This window comes from Carcharhinus amblyrhynchos, chromosome 1, assembly GCF_965287045.1.
Source record: "Carcharhinus amblyrhynchos chromosome 1, sCarAmb.v2.hapA, whole genome shotgun sequence".
Classification (NCBI taxonomy): domain Eukaryota; kingdom Metazoa; phylum Chordata; class Chondrichthyes; order Carcharhiniformes; family Carcharhinidae; genus Carcharhinus; species Carcharhinus amblyrhynchos.
The window spans coordinates 68,119,120-68,140,105 of NC_137324.1; the positions used below are offsets into that span (position 1 = coordinate 68,119,120).

At 41.3% G+C, this 20,986-nt stretch overlaps 1 protein-coding gene across 2 annotated transcripts in view; it reads right to left on the minus strand.

Moving 5' to 3' along the window:
- The window catches only part of dimt1l (DIM1 dimethyladenosine transferase 1-like (S. cerevisiae)), a 41,540-nt gene continuing 20,554 nt past the window's right edge, over positions 1-20,986 (minus strand). For both annotated transcript variants that reach the window (XM_080198079.1, XM_080198069.1), the window contains 5 exons: positions 16,937-17,029; positions 15,061-15,125; positions 13,084-13,147; positions 4,290-4,396; positions 1-187 (listed from right to left, as the gene is read on the minus strand). In XM_080198079.1, coding sequence (XP_080054205.1) covers positions 145-187; positions 4,290-4,396; positions 13,084-13,147; positions 15,061-15,125; positions 16,937-17,029 — 372 coding nt within the window. In that variant the 3' untranslated portion in view covers positions 1-144. The remainder of the gene's footprint in view (positions 188-4,289; positions 4,397-13,083; positions 13,148-15,060; positions 15,126-16,936; positions 17,030-20,986) is intronic.

Here is a 20,986-nt window from a genome sequence, read left to right on the forward strand (position 1 = left end):
TTCAACCTATACACATGCATAATTTATTTTAAAAATTATATATTACAAAAGTATCATGCAATTTTATGCAGATAGAAGTTATTCCTTTTCTATCTGTATTTACAATCAGATCTTATTGACAACTAATATGCAGAACCAATGCCTTCATGAGAAGTGGATTCCTTGTGAATTGAAACCATGAAGCAAGCTGTAGGATAAACACAAGAATGTTAATAGGTTTCCCCTGAAAATTTATTTCAAAAGTCTAATTTCTTGTTTAGGCTTGCATTAATATTTTTTGGCCAAGTACAGTAAACTCTCACTGATTGCAGGGATGAATTCTCACAAGATGTGAAATTGCAAGTGGCAAATTTGCGCATGCAAAGGGCTGATGCGTGCAGTGTGCTCTCTCTCTGTGGGAAAGGTGCGTTCAAAATTTCAAATTGTAGATGAGTGAAGTTTTGGGGTCACAAACTGGGATTACATCTACAATTACATTTCAGTAGGGAAAATTTTGCAATAGAGGGGGTCGTGAACAATGGGAGTTTATTGTAAAAAAGGTTCGCAACTTTGAATGGCAGAGAAATCATTGTAAAATGTGGTACAGTGATATGACAAAGTTTTACATGCCACAAATATTATCATATTGCTAAATAATTAGCTTCAAAATTATATCAAAATTCAGTTTTTAAAACATTTGCACCACTCATGTGAATGCTCAAATCAAATATCTTCTGAATTTCTGTGGGTATAATGGTTTCTGAAATTAACAGGACCACATTTGATCAAAACATTGAGAGAAATAACATTTTTAATTAAAGCTCTGAAGAATCCTCCAAATCCCCAAGAATAGTGATGGAATATTTGATTCCCGTATTGAGGAGCTCCCAATGCCAAACTCAGCCCGAGGGGCTGAGGTGTGTCTATTTTAACGCCAGGAGTGTAGTAAATAAAGTAGATGAGCTTAGAGCGTGGATTGCTGCTTGGGAATGTGATGTGGTGGCCATTACAGAGACTTGGATATCTCAGGGACAGGACTGGGTACTTCAGGTGCCAGGATTCAGATGCTTCAGGAAGGACAGGGTTGGGGGCAAAAGAGGTGGTGGAGTGGCACTGTTGATCAGGGACAGTGTCATGGCTGCAGAGGAGGAGGATGCCGTGGAGGGACTGCCTACAGAGTCATTGTGGGTGGAAGTTAGGAACAGCAAAGGGTCGATAACTTTGCTGGGTGTTTTCTATAGGCCACCCAATAGTGACAGGAAGTTGAGGTGCAGATAGGGAAACAGATCCCACAGAGATGTAGTAATAACAGAGTTGTTGTGATGGGAGACTTTAATTTCCCAAACATCGACTGGAATATCCTAAGGGTAAGGGTTTTGGATGGAGAGGAGTTTGTTAGGTGTGTTCAGGAGGGTTTCCTGACACAGTACGTGGATAAGCCTACGAGAGAAGAGGCTGTGCTTGACCTGGTGCTGGCTAATGAACCAGGACAGGTGTCGGATCTCTCGGTAGGAGAACATCTCGGGGATGGAGATCATAATTCTATCTCCTTCACGATAGCATTGGAAAGAGATAGGATCAGGCAGGCTAGGAAGGTGTTTGTCTGGAGTAAGGGGAAATATGAAGACATCAGGCAGATAATTGGACGAATAAACTGGAAGGAGGCGTTCTTGGGGAAAAGTACATAAGGAAGATGGCGGATATTCAAGGAATGTTGCACAATAACGTTCCGATGAGACAAGGAGGTTTTGGTAGGGCGCAGGAACCGTGGTGCACGAAGGTTGTGGTGAACCTAGTCAGGAAGAAAGGAAAGGTGTATAAAAGGTTCAGAGAGCTGGGAGATGTTAAGGATCTAGAGGAGTATAAGGCTTGTAGAAAGGAGCTTAAAAAGGAAATTAGGAGAGCCAGAAGGGGTCATGAGAAGGCCGTGGCAGGTAAGATTAAAGGAGAATCCCAAGGCCTTCTACAAATGTGTGAAAAGTAAAAGGATGAGAAGAGGAGGGATAGGACCTATAAAAGGTGAAGGGGGAGAAGTCTGTGTGGAACCGGAAGAAATGGCAGAGGTGATTAATGAGTACTTTGCCTCGGTATTCACGGTGGAAAGTGATCTGGGAGGTTGTACTACAGGTTTGCGGCAGTCTGAAAAGATTGAGTATGTGGATGTTAAGGAGGAGGATGTGTTAGAACTTTTAAACTCTATCAAGATAGACAAGTCACCGGGACCGGATGGGATGTACTGTGGGAGGTGAGGGAAGAGATTGCAGAGCCCCTGGCGATGATCTTTGCTTCATCGATGGAGACGGGAGAGGTTCCGGAGGATTGTGGATGTGGTTCCTATTTTCAAGATAGGGAACAGGGATAGCCCGGGAAATTACAGACCAGTGAGTCTGACCGCAGTGGTTGGGTTGATAAGTTGATGGAGAGGCTTCTGAGGGACAAGATTTATGAGCATTTGGAGAAGTTTAGAATGATCAGAAATAGTCAACATGGTTTTGTCAAGGGCAGATCGTGCCTTACGAGCCTAGATGAGTCCTTTGAGAATGTGACTGAGCACATTGACGAAGGAAGAGTGGTAAACATGGTTTACATGGACTTCAGCAAGGCGTTTGATAAGGTCCCCCATGCAAGACTTCTTGAGAAGGTGAGAGGGCATGGGATCCAGGGGGCTTTGGCCTTGTGGATCCAGAACTGGCTTGCCTGCAGAAGGCAGAGAGTGGCTGTGGATGGGTCTTTTTCTGCATGGAGGTCGGTCACCAGTGGAGTGCCCCAGGGATCTGTTCTAGGACCCTTGCTGTTTGTCATTTTCATAAATGACCTGGATGAGGAAGTGGAGGGATGGGTTGGTAAGTTCGCAGACGATATGAAGGTTGGTGGTGTTGTGGATGGTCTGGAGGGATGTCAGAAGTTGCAGCGGGACATAGATAGGATGCAAGACTGGGCAGCGAAGTGGCAGATGGACTTCAACGCAGATAAATGTGTAGTGGTAAATTTTTGCCGGACCAATGGGATGAAGGAATACAATATCAAGGGTAGGAGTCTTAGCTGTGTTGAAGAGCAGAGGGATCTTGGGGTCCGGGTCCATAGGACTCTTAAATTGGCCTCGCAGGTGGAGGATGTGAAGGATGTTGCCTGGATTGGGAGGCATGCCTTATGAAGATAGGTTGAGGGAGCTGGGACTCTTCTCCCTGGAGAGACGAAGGTTGAGAGGCGACCCAATAGAGGTTTATAAGATGTTGACGGGAATAGATAGGGTGGATTCTCAGAGGCTATTTCCCAGGGCTGGAATGGTCGCTACGAGAGGACACAGGTTTAAGGCGCTGGGGAGCAGGTATAGAGATGTCAGGGGTAAGTTTTTCACTCAGAGGGTGGTGGGTGAGTGGAATCGGCTGCCATCGATGGTCCTGAGGACTTGTCCACTTTCAGTCCCATTAGTCTATCAAGTACTTCCTCTCTAGTGACAGTAATCGCGTTCAGGCCCTCAACTCCTACCACCCTTCTATCTTTAAGATCCGGCAAACTATATTTTTATCAAAGGCCTTCTGAAAATCCAAATATACCATGTCTATTAATTCTCCTTCATCAATTTTATTACTAATATCCTCTAATGAGTTTATCAAGCATGATTTTCCATTTGTAAATCCATTAGATGATGATTAGTCAAGTATCCATTTATCACATTCTTTATAATAGATTCCAGCATTTTCCCTAATTTTAATGCACCAATCCTCAGGAACAATTCTAGAATCTAAAGAATTTTGGAAGATGATCATCAATGCATCCACTATATAACCCCTTTCAACATTCTGCGATGTATAACATCAAGTTCCAGAGGCCATCAATTTTCAGTCCCATTAATTTCTCGAATACAACCTTCTTACTTATATTAATTTCCTTCAACTCTTCATTTTCCCTGGTCAATTGGATTGCGACATTTGAGAGATTGTGTGTATGTGTCTGTTTTCACTAAGGAACAAAGTTAACCATTTAGCTTCTTTGCCATTTCTCTCTTCCCTATTATGAATTCTCCTGACTCTGCTGGTAATGGACCCAAATTTGTCTTAGCCAAATGCTTCTTTTTGACATACCTTTAGAAGTTTTTATAGAAAGATGTTCTTAAAGTTCTAATCTTAATTAATCAATCTTTGCAACCATGTTAGTCTCATTACCAGTAGATCAGTGACTCATGGGCCTCAGTTGAGTAGTGTTAAGAGTTTGTAGTGTTAAGGGATAGGGAAAGGAAGGAAAAGAACAAAACAAAACAATGCAGGAACTTAAGCAAGCTAAAGTTTTACACAACGATGCTCCTTTACCTCATGAAGTCATCGATGTCCATTGTGCGGGCTCGCTTTCCGTTGAAACTAGTTTCTTCCAGGATTTTCTGGATCTTTTCAGTAATGCTGAAGTTTTCTGGAATTTGCTATTCACAAAGAGATTGTTGTATGAACGTGGTACTTTAATATTTAAAGCCAGTTCTTAAAACATAAACATTACATATTGGTATTACTTTGCATGTAAATACTTTTAAATAAGTTATTTTAATGTTCAAGAGACATTTTCTTATTCTGGACATCAATTTCTCCATTTTAAATTAATGCGTATTTTTTCCCCTCAGAAAATGGCTTACTGAGAATTGGGTACTCCTTATCCAGATTGATAGAAGTAAAATTCATATTTGAAACCAATGTCAACTGAATCGAACATTGGTCTCAGAGGTGATGAGATATTTTGTTAACTCACAACATCATCTGACTGAAGAGATTTGTAAATGGACAAATAAGGATATAAAATTATGCTATATTGTAACTGCACGGTGAGTGCTGCCTGACTGAGAGGGGTGCTTTTGGAGTTGGGTGAAAACAGGGAGTTAGGTGAAACAGGCAGCAGATGCTACATTGATCAGCAAGTTTTTTTTTGCTTTTGGCATTGTTGTTTTTGTACACTGCAATAGTGTGTATGTGTAATTTCTGTGGTTTATAGTTTGAAAAGGTTATATTCAGTAGTAACAAGGAGCAAGAAAGAAGGGCCCTAGAAAATTGGACATAATCCGAAACAAAATAGCCCTTTAAATTAAACTTTTGAAAGACATTTTGTCATGTCTTAGCCCTTTAAATTAAACTTTTGAAAGATAAGACATGACAGGAGAGCTCCCAGCCATGGTTTGTTCCTCTTGCTCCATGTGGCAGACTGGAGACAGTTACAATCCCCTGGGTCAGCATGTGTGCAGGAAGTGTCTCCAGCTACAGCTCCTGGAGACACTGTGAAGCATCCGCCAGTCAGAGAGTATCGTGGATAGCACGTATAAAAGAGGTAGTCACACTGCAGGCTCAGGCTCTGCAGGCAGGAAGGGAATGGGTGGCCGCTAGATAAAGCAAGAGAAATAGACAGGTAGTGCAGGAATCTCCTGTGGCCATTCCCCTGCAAAACAGATATACCGCTCTGGATACTGCTGAGGGAAACGACCTCTGAGGGAAGCAGCAGCAGCCAAGCTCATTGCACCACAGTTGTTTCTGCTGCAGACGGGGTGAAGTAAAAAAAATTGTGCCAGTACAACAGTTACAGAGGATTGTAAGGGAATAGACAGGCATTTCTGTAGCTGCAAAAAAGACTCCAGGATGGTATGTTACCTCCCTAGTGCTAGAGCGAAGGATGTCTTGGAGCGGCTGCAGGACATTCTGAAGCGGGAGAGCGAACAGCCAGTGATCGTAGTACACATTGGTACAAACGACATAGATAAAAAAAAGGGATGAGGTTCTAAAAACAGAATACAGGGAGCTAGGAAGAAAGTTAAGAAATTGGACCTCAAAAAGGTAGTTATCTCAGGATAGCCACAAGCTAGTCAGAGTAAAAACGACAGGATATATCGGATAAATATGAGGCTGAAGAGATGGTGTCTGGGGGAGGGTTTCAGATTCCTGGGCATTGGGACCAGTCCTGGGGGAGGTGGGACGTGTACAAATTGAACAGGTTACACCTGGGCAAGACTGGAAACATGTCCTACAGGGAGGGTTTAAACTAATATGCCAGGAGGATGGGAACCTATACAAGGAGTCTGAGGAGGAGGGAGCAAGGATAAAATGTGGGAAGAAGGTTCCAACTGCGTCAAAAAATCAGGAAAAAAATTAAAAAGGAGAACTCAGGAGATTTTATTAATGGAAGTGTTAGAATTCAAAAAGTAGGTATAAAAACTAGCATAAGGGCGCTTTATTTGAATGCTCGTAGCATTCAAAACAAGGTAAATGAGTTGACGGCACAAATCATTGCGAATGAGTATGGTTTGGTGGCCATAACAGAGACACTGTTGCAGGATGATCACAACTGGGAGTTAAATATGCAGGGGTATCAGACTGTGCAGAGGGACCAAAAGGAGGTGTAGCTCTGACATTTAAGGATGACATCAGGGCAGTAGTGATAATGATATAGGTTCTTGGAAGAAAAAGTTGAATCTATTCGAGTTAAAATTAGAAATAGCAAGGAGAAAAGGTCACTAATAGGCGTAGTCCATAGGCCACCAAATAATGTCTGGTGGGGCGAAAAATAAACAAAGAAATAACTGATGCATTTAAAAATGGTACAGCAATCATGGGGGATTTTTATCTACCTATCAATTGGTCAAACCAGGTCAGTCAAGGTGGCTTTCAGAAGGAATTCAAAGAACATATCTGCGATAACTTCCTTGAACAGTATGTAATGGAATCTATGAGGGAGCAAGCTACTCGAGATCTGGTCCTGTGTGACGAGGCAGGAATAACTTATGATCTTACAGTTAGGGATCCTCTCGGAAGAAGCGTTCACAGAACGTTTGAATTTAAAATGTAGATGGAGCTTGAGGTGGTAAAATCCAATACCAGGAGGCTACAAAGGGACGAGGGAGGCGTTGGCTAAGATAGGCTGGGAGCAAAAACTTCATGGTAGGACAACTGAGGAACAGTGGAGGATTTTCAAAGCGAACTTTCACAGTACTCAGCCAAAACATATACCAGTGATAAGAAAGGACTGGATAAGAAAAAGAAATAATCAGTCATGGATATCTAAGGAGGCTTCTACAAATACATAAAGGCCAATAGAGTAGGGCCTCTCAAGGATCAACAAGGTCATTTATGTGCAGATCCACAAGAGATAGGTGAGATCCTAAATGAATATTTCTCATCAGTATTTACCATTGAGAAAAGCATGGATGTTAGGGAATTGAGGAAATAAATAGTGATGTCTTGAGGACCGTACATATTAGAGGTGGTGGTGCTGGAACTCAAAGCGCATCAAGGTAGGTAAATCCCAGGGACCTGATGAAGCATATCCCAGGACATTCTGAGAGGCGAGGGAGGAAATTGCAGGTCCCACAGCAGAGATATTTGGATCATCGATAGTCATGGTTGAGGTGCCTGAAGATTGAAAGGTGGCAAATGTTGTGCCTTTGTTTAAAAAGGGCTGCAGGGAAAAGCCTGAGAACTACACACCAGTGAGCCTCACATCTGTGATGGGTAAATTGTTGGAAGGTATTTTGAGAGACAGGACCTACAGGCAATTAGAGATGCAAGGACCGATTAGGGGCAATCAGCATGGCTTTGAGAGTGGAAAATCATGTCTCACAACTTTGAGTTTTTTGAAGGATAACCAAGAAGGTAAATGAGGGCAAGCAGTTGATGTTGTCTACACGGACTTTAACAAGGCCTTTGACAAGGTACCGCATGTAGGTTGTTGCATAAAATTAAATCTCAGGGTGAAGCAACTAAATGGATACAAAATTGGCTTAATGACAGAAGACACAGGATGGTTGTAGAGGGCTGTTTTTCAAACTGCAGACCTGTGACCAGCAGCATGCTTCAGGGATCAGCACTTGGTCCACTGTTATTTGTCATTAATATGGATGAGAATATAGGAGGCATGGTTAGTAAGTCTGCAGATGACATCAAGATTGGTGGCATACTGGATAGTGAAGAAGGTTATCTCTAATTGCAACGGGATCTTAATCAATTGGGTCAGTGGTGAGACGATTGGCAAATGGAGTTTAATTTAGTCAAATGTGAGGTGATGCACCTTGGTAGGCTGAACAAGGGCAGGATTTATTCAGTTAATGGTAGGGCACTGGGGAGAGTTACAGAACAAAGTGATCTAGGGATACAGGTTCATAGCTCCTTGAAAGTGGAGTCACAGGTAGACAGAATGGTGAAAAAGGCATTCAGCATGCTTGGTTTCATTGGTCAGAACATCTGAGTATAGGAGTTGGGACAAGATATTGGTGTGGCCACACGGGTCACCCTATTATAGAAAGGATATTATTAAACCAGAAAGAGTGCAGAAGAGATTTACTAGGATGCTACCAGGACTTGATGGTTTGAGTTATAAGGAAAGGCTTGATAGACAGGGACTTCGTTCTCTGGAGCGTAGAAGGCTGAGGGGTGATCTTATAGAGATCTATAAAATAATGAGGGGCATAGATTAGCTGGAAAGTCAATATCTTTTCCCAAAGGTAGGGGAGTCTAAAACTAGAGGGCATAGGTTTAAGGTGAGAGGGAAGAGATACAAAAGTGTCCAGAGGGGCAATTTTTTCCACGCAGAGGGTGGTGAGTGTCTGGAACAAGCTGCCAGAGGTAGTAGTAGAGGCGGGTACAATTTTGTCTTTTAAAAAGCACTTAGACAATTACATGGGTAAAACACAGGTAATTGGGATTAGCTTAGGGGTTTAAAAAAAAAAGGCAGCATGGACAAGTTGGGCCAAAGGGTCTGTTTCTATGCTGTAAACCTCTATGACTCCATCAGGGTATCAAATTGAAAGAAAATGCATACAAAGTGGCAAAGATTAGTGGGAAACTAGAGGATTGGGAAATTTTTAAAGGTCAACAGAAAGCCATGAAAGAAGTTATAAAGTAAAGGTGGATGGATTATTAGAGTAAACTAGTTCAGAATATAAAAACAGATAGCAAAAGTTTCTACAAATATATAAAATGAAACAGAGCGGCTGAAGTAAATATTAGAAGGTGAGAAGGGAGATGTAGTAACTGGAAATGAGAAAATGGCTGAGGCATTGAACAGGTATTTTGTGTCAGTCTTCAGTGGTAGACACAGATAACATGCCAAAAATTGATGACAGGAAGGCTATGGCAGGTGAGGACGTAGAAAATATCATCATCATGAAAGAAGTAGTGTCGGGCAAGCTGATGGGGCTAAAAGGTAGACAGTATGTAGACAGGCCAACTAGAGGTGAGGCTATATTGGATTTGGTGCTGGGAAATGAGCCAGACCAGGTGCTAGACTTGGAAGTTGGTGTGCATTTTGGTGATAGTGACCACAATTCGGTTACGTTCACCTTAGTGATGGGAAGAGATAGGCGTGAACCTCGGGTCAGCAATTTTAGCTGGGGTAAGGGCGATTATGAGGCTATCAGGAGTGAATTAGGAAGCATGGATTGGATTAGGGGATTGCAGGGACTGGGAACATCTGAAATGTGGAATTTTTTCAAGGAGCAGCTACTGCGAGTCCTTGATAGGTATGTCCCTGTCAGGCATGGTGGATTTGGTAGATCTAGGGAACCGTGGTGCACTAAAAGAGTTGAGTCGATGGTTAAAAAGAAAAAGGAGGCTTATGTTCGGATGAGATTGGAGGGCTCAGATAGTGCACTAGAAAGCTTTAGATTGGCTAGGAGGGAGTTGAAGAGTGAGTTGAGAAGGGCTAAAAGAGGACATGAGAAGACTTTGGCTGATAGGATTAAGGAGAATCCTAAGGCGTTCTATAAGTATGTCAAGAACAGAAGGTTGGTCAGGGCAAGATTAGGGCCAGTTACAGACAGCAGGGGGAAGTTGTGTGTGGAACCGGAGGAGATTGGAGAAGTATTGAACCAATATTTCTCTTCGGTGTTCACGCAGGGGGACATGAATATAGCTGAGGAGGACATTGGGTCGCAGGGGTGTAAAATAGAAAGTATTACGGTTGATAAAGAGGATGTGCTGGAAATTCTTGAGGGGCTGAAAATAGATAAGTCCCCTGGTCCGGATGGGATCTACCCTAGGATTCTCTGGGAGGCTAGAGAGGTGATTGCAGAGCCTCTGGCTCAGATCTTCAGGTCGTCATTGGTCTCTGGTGTAGTCCCGGAGGATTGGAGGATAGCGAATGTTGTCCCATTGTTTAAGAAGGGGAACAGAGACTTTGCCGGGAATTATAGACCGGTGAGTCTTACTTCTGTTGTGGGCAAGGTTTTAGAAAAAATTATTAGGGATAGGATTTATAGTTATTTGGAGTGTAATGAATTGATTAGAAATAGTCAGCATGGTTTTGTAGCAGGTAGGTCGTGCCTTACTAACCTTATTGAGTTTTTTGAGAAGGTGACCAAAGAGGTGGATGGGGGTAAGGCAGTTGACGTGGTATACATGGATTTTAGTAAGGCGTTCGATAAGGTTCACCATGGTAGGCTTCTGCAGAAAATGCAGATGTATGGGATTGTGGGTAATCTAGGAAGTTGGATCAGGAATTGGCTATCAGATAGGAGACAGAGGGTGGTGGTGGATGGTAAATATTCATCATGGAGTGCAGTTACGAGTGGTGTGCCTCAGGGATCTGTTTTGGGGCCACTGTTGTTTGTAATTTTTATTAATGATCTGGATGAGGGTATAGTTGGGTGGATTAGTAAATTTGCTGATGACACCAAAGTTGGAGGTGTGGTAGATTGTGAGGAAGGGTGTCATAGTCTGCAGGGAGACTTAGATAGGTTGCAGAGCTGGGCCGAGAGGTGGCGGATGGAATTTAATGCGGAGAAGTGTGAGGTAATTCACTTTGGTAGGAGCAACAGATGTGTCGAGTATAGGGCTAACGGGAGGACTTTGAATAGTGTGGATGAACAGAGGGATCTAGGTGTGTGTGTACATAGATCCCTGAAAGTTGGGAATCAAGTAGATAAGGTTGTCAAGAAGGCGTACGGTGTCTTGGCGTTTATTGGTAGGGGGATTGAATTTAGGAGTCGCAGTGTAATGTTGCAACTGTACACTACTCTAGTGCGGCCGCACTTGGAGTACTGTGTGCAGTTCTGGTCCCCGCATTACAAGAAGGATGTGGAGGCGTTGGAGAGGGTGCAGAGGAGGTTTACTAGGATGTTGCCTGGTATGGTGGGGAGGTCCTATGAGGAGAGACTGAGGGATCTAGGGTTGTTTTCGTTGGGAAGAAGGCGGCTAAGAGGGGATCTTATTGAAACATATAAGATGATTAGGGGTTTAGATAGGGTGGATAGTGATAGCCTTTTTCCTCGGATGGAGAAAGCTAGCACGAGGGGGCATGACTTTAAATTAAGGGGGGGTAGCTACAGGACGGATGTCAGGGGTAGGTTCTTTACCCAGCGGGTGGTGAGGGATTGGAATGCCCTGCCTGCTGCAGTTGTAGATGCGTCTAGTTTGGGGGCGTTTAAGAGATCTCTGGATAGGTTTATGGACGAAAAGGGATTGGTATAGGCTAGTGGGTCATTGTTTTTGTAACTGGTCGGCGCAACATCGTGGGCCGAAGGGCCTGTTCTGCGCTGTAATGTTCTATGTTCTAAGTCTCCTGGCCCTGATGGAATGCATCCCAGGGTACTCAAAGAGATGGTGGGAGAAATAACAAATGCACAAGTGGTAATTTACCAATATTTGCTGGACTCTGGGGTGATTCCTGCAGATTGGAAAACAGCAAACGTGACGCCACTGTTTAAAAAAGATAGACAAAAGGCGGGTAACTATAGGCCGGTTAGCTTCTGTAGTAGGGAAAATGCTTGAATCTATCATCAAGGAAGAAATAGCGAGATATCTGGATATAAGTTGTCCCATTGGTAAGATGCAACATGGGTTCATGAAGGATAGGTCATATTTGAGTAATTTGGATAATTCTTTGAGAACATTACATGCGGAGTGGACGTGGTGTATCTGGATTGCCAGAACACATTTGACAAGATGCTGCACCAAAGACTGGTACATAAGATAAAGGTGTATGTGTTACGGGTAATGGATTAGCATGGATAGAGGATTGGTAACTAACAGAAAGCAAAGAGTGGGGGTAAATGGGTGTTTTTCTGGTTGGTGATCAATGACTAGTGATGGGCCTCAGGGATCAGTGTTAGGACGGCAATTGTTTACAACTTGCATAGATGATTTGGAGTTGGGGACCAAATGTAGGGTATCAAAATTCGCATATGACACTAAGCTGAGTGGCAGAGCAAAGTGTGCAGAGGTCGCTGAAAATCTGCAAAGAGATACAGACAGTCTAAGTGAGGGGGCGAGAGTCTGGCAGATGGAATACAATATTGGTAAATGTAAGGTAATTCATTTTAATAGGGATAACAGCAAAATGGACCATTTATTTAAATGGTAAAAAAATTGCAGCATGCAGACCTCGGTATCCTTGTGCAAGAATCACGAGGAGTTGTTTGCAGGTGCAGCAGTTAATTAAAAAGGTAAATAGAATTTTGTCCTTCATTGCTAGAGGGATGGAGTTTAAAAACAGGGAGGTTATTTTGCAGCTGTATAAGGTGCTGGTGAGGCCACACCTGGAGCACTGTGTATAGTTTAGGTCTCCTTACTTGAGAAAGGATATACTGGCACTGGAGGGGGTGCAGAGAAGATTCACTAGCTTGACTGAAAGAGTTGGCTTATGAGGTAAGACTGAGTAGACTGAGGTTATACTCATTGGAATTCAGGAGAATGAAGGGAAATCTTATAGAAACATAAAAGATTATGAAGGGAATAGATAAGACAGAAGCAGAGAAGTTGTTTCCACTGGCAGATGAAACAAGAACTAGGGGACATGGCCTCAAAATAAGGGGAAGCAGGACTGAGTTGAGGAGGAACTTCTTCAAAGGGTTGTGAATCTGTGGAATTCCCTGCCCAGTGAAACACTTGAGGCTACCTCATTGAATGTTTTTAAGGCAAGGAGAGATAAATGTTTGAACAGTAATTAATGGTTATGGTTGGCCGACGGGTAAGTGGAGCTGAGTCCATGAAAAGATTAGTCATGATCTTATTGAATGGCAGAGCAGGCTTGAGGGGCCAGATGGCCTACTCCTATGCCTAGTCCTTATGTTCTTATAAAAGTCATTAATAAATAGAAGTCATAAGAATTGCGGCAATTCAAAAATACAACTTTTATACTTACAATATTATGCAAGGAACAGTGTATTCTGTAATTTTTTTCCAGCAACCGTTCAACTGCAATGGACCTATGGAAAAAGCATGTGCAAACTTTAAGGTGACAGGCACTGTTTTACTAAATAAACAAATTAGTTTGAAGCAAAATGTTACATACAGAATGTTGTGAAAACATACAGAAAACATTAGCAGACTATAAATGAAACAAAGATAATTTTATGCACCATGTGAAATATGTTCGCGTAACATTTCTTGAGTACAACAAAAACTTTATTTTTCCATTTCAGAAATTGATTTTAAAACACCCACCAAAATAACATGTAGTTTTTGTCTGTCTGCATTATTCTGATTGTTAGCTTAACTCCCACTTACCTGACGAAGGAACAGTGCTCCGAAAGCTAGTGGCTTTTGCTACCAAACAAACCAGTTGGACTTTAACATGGTATTGTGAGACTTCTTATTGTGCTTATTCTGATTGGTCAGTGGATTGATTTGTTCACCAATGCAACATTCGGTTATCATAGAATTCCTACATTACAGAAGGAGACCATTCGGCCCATCAAGTCTGCATCGACAACAATCCCACCCAGACCTCATTCCCCAAACTCCAAATATTCACCCACTAATCCCTCCAACCTATTCATCCCAGAACACTAAGGGGCAATCTAGCATGGCCAATGCACCTAATCTGCACATCTCTGGATTGAGTACTGAGTGTACTAAGTATAACAATTTTTTGATCCATCCGATACAAGGCTCCTGGAATAAGGTGCAAGATTTTCTATTTACAACTAGATGTGGTTCACCTAATCTCTATTACACTGTGGTATAAAGGATTAATACATGGGATATGCTAACGTATGATGTAGTCAGTCACGTGCTACACTCTCATGAGAGGTTGGAATCATGCTCAAGAGTACTTGTTTAGTACTAAAAAAAATACACATGTTAAGCAGATACCAGAGAACGTCTACAGTTCGTCTAAGAACCAAATCCTAGGCCGAGTAACCAAGACAGGACACAATCTTAGAACACACACCAGCTGTTTTAGGCAGGTGGATGCAATCTGCAATTTTTAAAACTCACTGCAGATTATGGAACCTTGCCATTCACAAAGTACAATTTCCATCGTATCACAGAACTGCACCAGATAATTCATTCTCTTGTGCCTTTTTAATGTCTTACAGCAGCGCACAAGACGGAGTGCTAAATAAATGCAAATCTTTGTCTTTAGAGAGCCTACAACAGTACAAACTACAGGGGATTAAAGGGCTTTTCTTATTATATCTTCTCTTATGAATTGAATAAGGAAGGTATGATTAGCCAGTTGAGTACAAAAAGCTGTGGCATTACTTCAGAGTAATGATAAACTAATGGAGGTGAAAATGAAGTGGTTAACTGCAACTTTATTTGCATTCAATTCCATTAAATCGCATTCAATTAAACTTTGAGAAATGTGAGCATCATTCAGAAGGTCTGGCAGCATATGTGGTGAGAGAAGCAGAATTAAAGCTTCCAGTCCATAGTACTCTTCTTCAGAGCTTTTGAATGTCTAGACAGTTCTGATTTGTTGTTGGGTGAATTTGGTAGTGGAGGCTGGCACACAAAGAGGCACATAAGCATGCAGAGGAGTGGAATTTGCAATGCACTTGAGGCTGCCAACGGTTAGTGATGGGGACAGAGTTGGTGGAGAAAAGATCCACTAAAAGGGGAGTCCAACAACAAAGTTAACCTGGAAGGAAATGGTAGCAGGGAGTGGGGTGAAGTGAGGGGAACTATTGGGAGGAATAGGAACATGCCATGGAAGGTAAGGAATGAGGATGGCATAGCAAGAAGGGATGGGATAAAAGGAATGGGATGAATATGGCATGAGAGGAATAGCATGGGTACGATGCAATGGCATGAGATTGGGATTTAAAGAAGCACTGCTGCAAGAAAGACACTTATTTTACCACAAATGTTTTGCAGGGCTCTAAGTACTTACTTAAAAGCTGCAGCTAAAGTCTTGTTTTTTCTCACAAATGCAATCCGGACTAGACCATCCCATTCCTAATATTGAAAAGACCAGAAAGTTTACAAATGTTGTGGATGTTGGAAATCTACAGTAGAAACAGAATGTACTGGGAACCATCAGCAGGTCTAGCAGCATCTAAAGAGGGCAAAACAGAGTTAACATTTCGAGCTGAAGATGACTATTCTTCAGAACTGTTCTGAATATTTAGCTCAAAACATTAACCGTTTCTCTCTCCACAGATGCTCATAGTCCTGTTGGAAGATCTAAGAACAGAACATGCCAATATCTACTAACAGTTCCATATTTAATACACACTTTTGGAGCCAACATTCTAAGTATTCTTTATATGTCACAAAAGTCAAAAATGTTACAGAAGGAGTCATAATGCATTTATATTGCCAGAAAAAAAAATGACACCGTCAAAGCTTTTTGTCTCGTACTCATCAGGACAAACGCAAAACTCAAAACACTGATTCCACGATTGGACATTTCCTAAATAACCTTTAGCCAATACATGATCGTCAGTTCAGCTCAGTGTACTGGAAGCTACATATATTAATACACAAGGTCCTTTTCTTTGCAGACTGAAATAATTGGTACGCACATAGTACCTGTTCCAGTTAAACAAAACAAGTGCTAGCCATTTGCTGGTTTGTTTCGCAGGATAAAACCTTTACTGAATACAGTCGAGTTAAATTTTCAAACAGTGCATGGCAGTTATCCGTCAGTCACCATTAATGGGTGCATTTGCCACGGCAATGCCTCTACCAGAGTTCACTTGCCAACAAATCAGCACTCTCTTAGAATATAAAAGTTGTAGTTTCCCCTGGCATTGGTATTCGTATGATTGTCCCGATGACTGCAAGAGAAAAGCTTTGACAATATGTCTTTTTCAGCAATACTCAAATTCTGTATTACCAAACGACAAATTGTACTTATTTGTACTATAATAGCTTTCCAGCTATGGAACTGAATTTACGGAATTAAGTATAGGGGTAGGGGTAGCAGTTCCCAGAATTTGATTTATTTTTAATAATCAAGTTCAGGCTCAAACAGAAATTCATATCACTCATAAAACATCAGCAAATTAACACGTTCAGGTGAAGGATGCCACCGCTTATGGCAATATTCTACAAACTGCTATTGTAGAACTTGGGTTCAGGCCAAATTTCTTATAAGTTCCTGATCATAACCATACTACTATGGCAAGGTGCTAAGTATAAGGAAAATCAACTGGACAGAAGGCATTAATGGGGGCAATTCTTCAGCCAAATTTTGAGAGACAGAGGTTAAAAACTAACTATAAACCTGTTTGTTAAGTTTTGTGTAGAGGATACTTTTCATCCAAATACAACATATACATCTTGTAACACTATTGTCACATATTCACTCAGATAATACAAGATTAGAACTGAAGAGGCTGATAAAATAAATAATAACGCAAAGGAAACTAGCCATGAAGAAATCTTAAGGACTTACAAGAACAACCAATCTTGAACGAAGTAGTACAAGGTAAATTATTATTCATACACTGACTCAAAAATTTAAGTCCTTTAGTCTGCCATTTTATCCTTCACTTCAACTTTCGACAAAGAATGTTAACATGCTATTCGACAGTGGGAAGGATCATTACAGAGTTCAATCCTATATTCATCAAATGTGCACGCAGTTCTAATATTTAGTAATGATTAGGAATCTGATTTTGCCTATCTGAATTCAGGAGAGTCAACGCCAATTGCAGCATCCTTACATTAACCCTGGCACATTTCTGATCAATATTATTTTTATACTTGTCATTTGAACTGGTTGAACAACCCAGATTAAATATAAATAAATCTATTTTCACCTGGAAGTTCACTGGCGGAGGTGGATTCTTTGGTTCTATCCTAACCACACTTGATTCAACTTTTGGAGGTGGCTTGAAGTTGTTTTTTCCAACCTAAGCAAAAGGTGAAAACGTATTCAGATTATAAACAGCATTTTTGGAGCTAAACCTGTATCTTTTATACTTAAAACTGATCTGTTGATTGCACTAACACACATTTTATCAATTACAGGGAAGACAACCAATCACATATCTTAAAAAGGAAAAAGTACACATATAGTCCAAGAGGAAGTGTGGTGGCTACTTCTGGATGGGTGGGCTACTTGGCTTCCCTCAGTAATATCCTGGGAACTCTTACACTGTTTCCTTGCCTTCTATTGTAACCTTGCATACAATTAACAGCTAAAGTCGGCCATTCAGGCCCATGGGCCTGTTCTGCCATTCAATAAGATCATGGTTGATTTGATCGTGGTATTAACACCACATTCCACCTACCCCAATAACCTCTGACCCCCTTGTTCATCAAGAATCTATCTACCCCTGCCTTAAATTATTTAATGACCCTGCTCCACCACTCTCCAGAGTACCAAAGATTCTTGACACTCAGAGAAAAAAGTTTTCTCATCTCTATCTTAAATGAGGTGTGCTTGTTTTTAAAGTGTCTCCTAATTCTAGTATCACACAAGGGGAAACAGCTTTTCAGCAACCATCCTTTCAAGTCCCCTCAGGATCCTATGCTTGATTAAGAACATGCTACTTCTTATGTTCTTATTACGCTTGATTAAGATCACCCTTCATTCTTCTGAATTCTGATACAGGCCCAGTTTGTCCAACCTTTCCTCATAAGATAAACCCTCCAACCCAGGCATCAGCTGAGTGAACCATCTCTGAACTTCTTCTTACACATTTATATCCTTCCTCAAATGAGATGTAACTTTTACTTTTATTCATTCGTGGGACATGGGCGTCGCTGGCTGGCCAGCATTTATTGCCCATCCTATTTGCTTTTGAGAAGATGGTGGTGAGCTGCCTTCTTGGATTGCTGCAGTCTAGGTACTGTGGGTTGACCCGCAATGCCATTAGGGGAGGAAATTCCAGGATTTTCACCCAGTGACTGTGAAGGAATGACAATATATTTCCAAGTCAGGATAGTGAATAGCTTGGAGTGGAACTAGTAGGTGGTGGTGGTGTTCCTATGTATCAGCTGCTCTTGTTCTTCTCGATGGAAGTGGTCGTGTGTTTGGAAGGTGCTGTCTGAGGATCTTTGATGAATTGCTGCAGTGCACCTTGAAGACAGTACATGCAGCTGCTACTGAGTGGTGGAGGGAGGTGATGTTCATAGAATGTGGTGCCAATCAAGCAGGCTACTTTGTCCTGGATGATCTCAAGCTTCTCAGTGTTGTTGGAGCTGCAACCATCCAGGCAGGTAGGAAGAATTCCATCACACTCCTGACCTGTGCCTTGTAGATGGTGGATAGACTTTGGGGATTCAGGAGATAAGTTACTTGCCGCATTATTCCTAACCTCTGACGTGCTCTTGTAGCCACTGTGTTGATCTGATGAGTCCAGTTGAGTTTCTAGTCAATGGTAACCCCAAGAATGTTGAAAGTGGGGGATTCAGTGATAGTAACATCACTGAACGTCAAGGGGCAGTGGTTGGAGTGTATCTCATTGGTGATTGTTATTGCCTGGCATTTGTGTGGTGCGAATGTTACTTGCCACTTGTCAGCCCAAGCCTGGATATTGTCCAGATCTTGTTGCATTTTAACATGGACTGCTTCAGTATCTCAAAAGTTGGAAATGGTGCTGAACACTACTCGAGATGTGGTCTCACTAAAGCTCTGTGAACTCTTACAAAACATCTTTACTTTCATATTTCTTTCCTCTTGTAATAAAGAACAAAATTCCATTTGCCTTCCTAATCATTTGGTGTACTTGGATACTAACTTTTCCTGATTCACACAACAGGACACCCAGATCCTTTTGTACCACAGAGTTCTACAATCTCTCTCCATTTGAATAACATGCTCCTTTGCTATTTTTCCTGCCAGAGTGGGCAAATACACTTTTCCCATATTATACTTACTTGATCTGCCAATTTTTTGCCCACTCACGTAACCCATGTCCCTTTGAAGACTCAGGTCTTCTTCAGAACTTACTTTCCCAAATATATTTGGGTCATCAGCAAATTTAGCAAACATACATTCAATCTCTTCATCGAAGTGATTGTTATAAATTGCAAACAGTTGCTAGCCTCCTTTAAGACACTTCCAGTGACTAGTTTATGTTTTTATGTAAAGACTAAAGGGCCAGTTAGTCTGATCGTAGTTGATCAGAAAATTGAGACCTTTGAAATCATCTCTGATAAATATCGCTTTCATCTGCAGATAAATATCGATTTGAATTAACTGTTCAGTGTGTTTGAAGAGGCAAGGAGGGTCATTTTGGGGAATTAATTCAGTAATCCTGTGTCTGTTTCATAATTTAGACCTCAGGTGATACAAGCTTACAGAACTTAATGCCTTCATATCAAATTTATCAATCTGCTATTTTAATGGAGGTGTTTAAATCAGTAAACGCGCAAAGTTATTGAATATTTATAGTAGTATTACTCAGCAACATAATGCCATGAGTGTTGAGTTACTGCTAGCATAAGAGTGGGAGAAAAATAAGATCCTGACCATTTTCTTCTTCTCCTTCACCTCATCCCAAATGAAAAACAGGCATCACAAACCTAATACATAAACTTTAACAATATAAGGTAATATAGAAAAACAATAAAGGGGAAAGTAAAGTGATTTCAAGTCCATCATTTGATTTCAGAATTTGATTGACAGTGCGTCAGGGTGGTTCAGTTGGTAGCCCTCTCATCTGAGTCACAAAGTTGTTGTGAGTTCAAGTTCCATTCCCAGACATGAGTACAGAAACGAAGGTTGACATTGCCAGCGCAGTAGTAAGAGTGCTGAGTTGGAGGTGTGGTCTTTCTGATAAATTGTGGTTCCATCTGATCTCTCGGTTGGCAGTATTTTCAAGAACAGGGAAGTTATCACCAGTATCCTGGCCAATATTTATGAATCAACAGCCAAAAAGACAAATTGTTGAGGCATTTCACATTGCTGTCTGTTGGAATCTGCTGTGTGCAAATCGGCTGCTGTGTTTCCTACATTACATCAGTGACTATAGTTCACAAGTATTGCATTGGCTGTAACGCACTTTAGGACATCAGTAGTCATTAAAGGTGTCACATAAATGCACGTCTTTCTTTGCTTTGTTGAAACAAGGGATGCTTTGTCAAAGACCGTTTGAGATATAGACCATGTTTCATTTAAGATTAGGACAATGGAATTTAGGTTCGGACTGCTCTGGCAAAGGGCACAGAGATGCAAATTCAAATTACAACCACCTTCTCATGCCTGACAATAATATTGAGATGTTAAAATGAGAGAAATACATTACAAAATGCATTTCCCATGATTTATGTTCCTCTATTCCTGGTTGCATACAGGAATTTCCTGTATATTGTAAGCATCCAGGTATTGCTGAAGAAGAAATTGTTTAAAATGTGGAAGGCTGCTTCTGCAATGGAACAGAACGTAGATTTCTCTGATGAATTACATGATTGAAACTGGCAGTATAGACACTTAATCCTCAATTAAGGGAAATGTGGACACTCATATGGGGCTTGAAGTTGAAATTCAGCTACGATCTTACTGAATCGCACAGTAGTTTCAAAAAGCTAAATAACCTACTTTTGCTCTTATTTCTTATATTGTAAACACAAGATTACATAGGATAAATGGCACAAAAACAGGTCATTTGGCCCTACCAGTCTATGTCGGTGTTTAAGCTCTACTCGAGCCACCTCCCATTCTTCTCATCTGAATCTACCAAAAGTAATGATCTAGTTCCTTCTCCTTCATATTCTTGTCCAGCTTCCCCTTAAATTCATCTACATTATCCACTTTAACTATGCCATGTGGTAGCAAATTCCACATTCTCATCACTCTTTGAATAAAGAAGTCTCTTCTGAATTCCCTTTTGGATTTCTTTTCTCTTCTGAATTCCCTTTTG